Genomic DNA, 5852 nt, shown 5'->3' on the forward strand with positions numbered 1-5852 from the left:
AAGCCCCGCCCACTTCACCTGCTGCGTTCAAGACCTGTGGGAAATACGGCAATTTTCCGAAATAAGGGGACATTTACAGCGTTACAGCAAAGGTGAGATAGCAGGTAAAAAAGGCAGCAACAATTAAGAGTAAGCTAATTTATGAAATATATATATATAGACTTTTTGCACTACTTTTTATTTTGTATTTGTGTATTTTATTATATATGTTGCATTGTTGGAGGAGCTCAGGTCAGAATAATTTCATTGCCATTTCTACGCTTTGTGCATATGACAATAAAACCTTTCAATCTTGAATCTAGAAAGAAAGGACATGTGTAACTAAAATACTAAAAACTCATCCATGGCTAAAAATGAGTATCAGCATTTAAATATCGAACAGAACACATTAAGGTTTGAGATTTTATAACAATGATGTTTTGTACTTAAAAATGATTATTGCACACTATAATTGCCAGAAAGAAAAGTGTCTATATTGCACGTTTGAGGTTTATTGCACAAGATATCAATAGTCTGTTGTGTGGGGGTCTACCAGGGGCCGTTGAATAGTCTGACGGAAGTAGTAGACTAATATATTAAATAAAGAGGCAAACACTCGTATATAAATATAACAATCAAATACAAATGAATACACATTCATAGAAACAATGGAAGCAGCATTATTAAAAGCTAAGGGAATATATCAAAGTAACGAGGAAGCAGCAAGAGACAACATTGATAGTCTCTAAAAAGAAAACAAGTGTATATTGCAACTTTAAAAGATATTGCACAAGTTGAGAGACGTCAGGATTACGAGACATCAAGTAGGAACCAGGTGCATTGTTTTCATATTACGTAATGTCGAACAATTATGATTCTGTGTAATCATGAAGAACATGACGACACTGGTTCCCCAACATTTTCCCACATCCATTAAAAATCAAGTTTGAACATGTCGTCAGAAAAGCACAGGATTTCATCATCATATGTCTGAGCTTTATTTTCCCACGACATTGCGAAAAAGTTAAAATTGGTCGAATTACTGTACCACAAAATTGTCACTTAGACTTTTATGTTGAAGTTATAAGTAACGTTTTTAGTTTGGGATTATATTTGACTGAACATATGATCAACAAAAACAGGAAAACAATTGCATACTTAAAGGTCCCCTATTATACTGTTTTTCATCAATATATTATAGCTCTATATATACTCGATATATACAGAACCTGTCTCTGATTGGCTGAAACACCAAACAGATCATTGCAGCATCCCATAATCCCCTCTGTTTCAGCCCTGTTTCAAAAGTGCTGATTCTCTGTCTGTTACTTTAGATGAAAATAAGGAGCCACTCCCCACGCCCCTCTGAGAGATATTTGGTTAAAAAGAACACAATGGTGCTCTAGGAGGAGATTCAGGTGATAAGGTGTGGGGGGGGGGGGGGGTTACCTTGGTTGGTGATTGGCTAATGGTTACACAAGCCAAAAAATCGTTATGACATCAAAATCTGATCAGCTCATTTTCAGACAGGTTTTTATATAAATGGATCAGGACAAAAAGAGAGAGAATCTTTGTTCCTGAAACTTTCAGAGTCTCTTTCCACAGAGGGGACACATGTTGATGAAGAAGAGACATGAAAAAGTGGATTTTGAATAATAGGATAAACGTCATCGAGTGGCGCCGAAGGAGTGTTTAAATGCATGTTAAATGCCCAGCATTCGGCGCCACTCGATGACGTAGTATACTTGAAATAGTGGCTCTGCAGCAGGTATACTCGACATTGAGAAACGGCCACTGTAGTTTGATTTGAGTGAATCCCACACACACTGTCCTGCTGCTACAAATACACCAAATGTGGATTAACAGGCCACTGAAAATAGTCCCAAACAAATACGATACGATACGATAATACTTTAATGGTCAGATCAAGTCTGAAATTTGACTTGCATCACAGCAGCTCCATGTGTAACATCAACATAAACAAATATTACATTACATGTTACTTGTTAGATGCTTTTATCCAAAGCGACTTACATACTCAATACTGTGGACAATCCCCACAGAAGCAATTTGGGGTGAAGTGTCTTGCCCAGGGACACAACGACATGCATGTCTGCAGTGGGGTTTTAACCTATGACCCCCTGATCCGAACATCAACGCACAACCCACTGCACCACACGCCTCCCTAAATATCAAGACACAATACATGAAAAACAAACATTTAACATAACAGCACGATCACTGAGAGAAAACATGCTCAAAGACCCTTTCGCGTGCATTTGATCTGTTGATCTGTTTTATTTTTGTTTTTTTTACTGTGTTTGTTGTTTCCCCGGCAGACAAAGACTCGTCTCTGGAGATCAAATACCGTCCGAAGAAAACCAAAGAGAAGGAGAGTGAGGAGAAGCCTGAGGGAGACGGGAGCTCCACCCCTCAGCCCAAGATTGACAGGAGGCGGGGCTCACAGGTAACCTAGCAACAGCACTGACAAGGGGGCGGGGCTCACAGGTAACTAGGCAAAAGCAGTGATAGAAGGCGGGGCTTAAACCGGTTTCACTGGAGGATTTTGTCTCATTTTTTAGGGATTTGTTTAAGTTTTTTGACATATCTGTTGACATTTCCATTTATTTCGTTCATTACCAACTGTAGTTGTTTTACATCTGATATTTTTAATATTTTGTTTAATACTTTGTGTAGTTTATCTGTTATTTTGTGTAGTATTTTGTAATATAATACAGCTTTTAGCATGTACTGTTCAATTATTTTATTTGAGTATTTAAGTAAACATTTTGTATAAGAGCTTCTCTGATTTTTCATTACTTTCTTTGTCTTATATGTATTTTTAATAATTCATCAGATATTTTTAACAATATCTTTACAAAGTTTTTTGATCAAATGTTATATATTTTTTACATTTAGCATAGTCTTCTTGTAACATCGTTTTTACATTTGGTCAGATCAAGCGTTCAGCGCGGATGTGTGGGGAGTGTGAGGCCTGTCTGCGCACGGAGGACTGCGCTCAGTGTGACTTCTGCAAAGACATGAAGAAGTTCGGAGGTCCGAATAAAATCCGACAGAAGTGTCGCCTCCGGCAGTGTGAGGTCCGAGCCCGGGTGAGTCAGCTTTATAAGGAGAATAACTAAACACTGTTATTATATTATTGTTAGAAAAATCTCACTCGTCACCGGCTTGAGCTTCAATCTCAGGATCCATGTATTTACCAACCAGGTTACCTTGGTTGGTGATTGGCTAATGGTTACACAAGCCAAAAAATCGTTATGACATCATAAAGTGGCCAAAATCTGATCAGCTCATTTTCAGACAGGTTTTTATATAAATGGATCAGGACAAAAAGAGAGAGAATCTTTGTTCCTGAAACTTTCAGAGTCTCTTTACACAGAGGGGACACATATTGATGCAGAAGAGACATGAAAAAGTGGATTTTGAATAATAGGTCCCCTTTAATATTTTAACCCACTGCAGTCTAATTTAACTTAATCGTGTATTATGGGGGACCTCCAGTGAAGTCAGGTCGCCGCGTTCACACCAAGTACTTTGCCGTACTTAGTGCCCCGGCAATTATTACCCCAGGGCACTTAATACAGATCGCGTTCACACCGGAATAAATTCCCTGAGGGAAGATTATGCAAATGAGCCGCTGACGTCACTTCGTCTTCTTCTGCTTTGGGTTTACTGGCAGGCCGCAAACCACTTCACGGTGTATACTGCCACCCGAAGTCCCCGGCCGGAAGTCCCCGGACTTGGGGACTGGCTTCAGTAGAAGCTGCTGGGACTCCCAGCAGCTTCTACTTAAGCCTTCCGAGTAAATCGCCAGAACGCCGACACCTCCTCATCACTCCACCACTCCCATGTTTTTTTTTGTGTTGCCATAAATTATTCTCTCTCCGTTGGTGCGTGGGGCTAATGCTAATGCTAATAATGCTAATGCCAGCAAATACAATGGCGGCTTCAAAAAACCTTTCAGAGTTTTATGGGCCGTGGTTTGCAATTCGCCCAGCCAATCAGAACTGGGGCACTTTTTCCCCCCAGGATAGTTCCACCTCTCAGCAGGCACTAAAAATGGGGGTAAAAGTTCCGGCACTAAGTACTCTTTTTGGTGTGAACGCAACATAAGGGGTACTAACGGAACTAAACGGGAAAAGTACGGGGAAAAGTACGGGGAAAAGTACTCCGGTGTGAACACGGCTAATGAGTTCGATAGCACGATAAAAAGCTGTATTAAGGCGATAATTATAAATTAGCATAAAAGGAAAATACTACATAAATAGCAGTGACTGGTGCTGGATTTGTGTGTCTGTGTGTGTGTGTGGGGGGGAGGGGTGTTAAAGTCACGGTCCAGTGGGGGCAGGATGGAGAGGTGAGATATGCGGCTTTCACACCAGCGCTTTTCCCTTTCTAGCTCCTAGCGAGAGCTTTTCTGGTTCAGCTCCAGTTTCCCTTTTCAGCTCCCGCTCTGTTCACACTGCCCAGAGCTGCCGCTGCTGCGTCATGACGTCACAGTTTACGTCGCTGATTTTCTCCCACAACAACAACGGGCCGGGGACTGCGTCGGGTCGATGATCGTGTTGCTTTTAATCATACGAAGCCAGATTAAATTAAATAACGACTTCTCCAACCTTATACTTTTCTCCAGAGTGCCGTGGTTCATTGTTTATTAATGTGTTTCAGCGGCATTTACCGACCGCTGCAGTGCTGGCTGCTCTTCCACGGGAGTTTATTCTCCCGTTAGCTCCAGGTTAGCTCACACGGCTCTAAAGTATTCACTGTCTGACTGTCACACAAGCAGCTGTTACATATCCCCAGTTCCCCTTAAGTGAATGTGTGTCAGTCTGAATTGACGCTGTTTGGCATCACAACGCTGTTATGAAAGTTTCTCTGGTATAACATGGGTGATGTTAGCATAGCAACCGAAGCTAAACTGACTACTTGCTAAGCCGTTTTCTACAGGCACATTTTACCGGCGTATTTTTCATTATGATTCTACTTGTGATAGTCGGACATGACAACCTGTACAGCCCATGTATCTCCACAATGATCAATAACAGCGAACGGATGGTCAAAGTAAGGTTTCCTGCACGCCTCGATGTAAGAGATGTAAGCGACGCCGCGTCATAGCTCCGAAGCTCTTGCCTCTGGACCGACAATTTTTTGGAGCTGGAAGTGAACCGCATTCCGGAGCTATGACGCGCCGCCGCTGCGGTGTGAACAGGAAAAACCGGCGCTTTTCCAGCTCCGAGCAGGAGCTGGAAAAGCGCCGGTGTGAAAGGGGCATAGAGGGGAGAGAAGGAAGAGAGGGGAGTGAGGGGAGAGAGGGCAGAGGTGGGAGAGAGGGGAGAGGTGGGAGAGAAGGGAGAGAGGGGATAGGTGGGAGAGAGGGGAGAGAAGGGAGAGGTGGGGGAGAGGGGAGAGAGGGGAGAGGGGGGAGAGAGGGGATAGGTGAGATAGAGGGGAGAGAAGGGAGAGAAGGGAGAGAGTTCAGCCTCCTGACAGCCTGGTGGAACTTAACATTTTTCTTGAATATGACATATTTTTAAATATTTACTAACTTATATTTCAACTGAATTTCTACAGTGAAACTTCAATAAAAATGTATGTAAACTGAATTGGGTCATTGGGTAAAAGAACACCCGACAGGCGGATCAGGAGCCCGACGCGAAGCATGCAGTTTGCTTTTCGGCCAAACTGTATACAATTCAATCGACCGGACTTCTTTGTGCAGATGTGAGCGTCCTTAACAACGGTCAATAAGTCCTTGACAGCGGTCTGTCTGTACTGGATTAACAACGTGTCACGTGTTCTGAATTGACCAATCAGAATCGAGTATTCAACTAAACTATGAAATACATTTAAAT

At 42.2% G+C, this 5852-nt stretch overlaps 1 protein-coding gene across 1 annotated transcript; it reads left to right on the forward strand.

Annotated features, from left to right (window-relative positions):
- The first annotated feature begins 850 nt into the window (after positions 1-850).
- Positions 851-3122, forward strand: LOC117474249 (CXXC-type zinc finger protein 1-like). Its single transcript, XM_034120196.1, has 3 exons — positions 851-860; positions 2319-2446; positions 2937-3122. The coding sequence occupies exons 1-3, from the start codon at positions 851-853 to the stop codon at positions 3120-3122; spliced, it is 324 nt and encodes a 107-aa protein (XP_033976087.1).
- The last annotated feature ends 2730 nt before the right edge of the window (positions 3123-5852 follow it).

Source organism: Trematomus bernacchii, unplaced genomic scaffold, assembly GCF_902827165.1.
Source record: "Trematomus bernacchii unplaced genomic scaffold, fTreBer1.1, whole genome shotgun sequence".
Lineage (NCBI taxonomy): Eukaryota > Metazoa > Chordata > Actinopteri > Perciformes > Nototheniidae > Trematomus > Trematomus bernacchii.

Coding starts and splice junctions, on each gene's coding strand:
- LOC117474249 (XM_034120196.1), top strand. Junction 2,447..2,936: donor ACAGGAGGCGGGGCTCACAG/GTAACCTAGCAA, acceptor ACATTTGGTCAG/ATCAAGCGTTCAGCGCGGAT.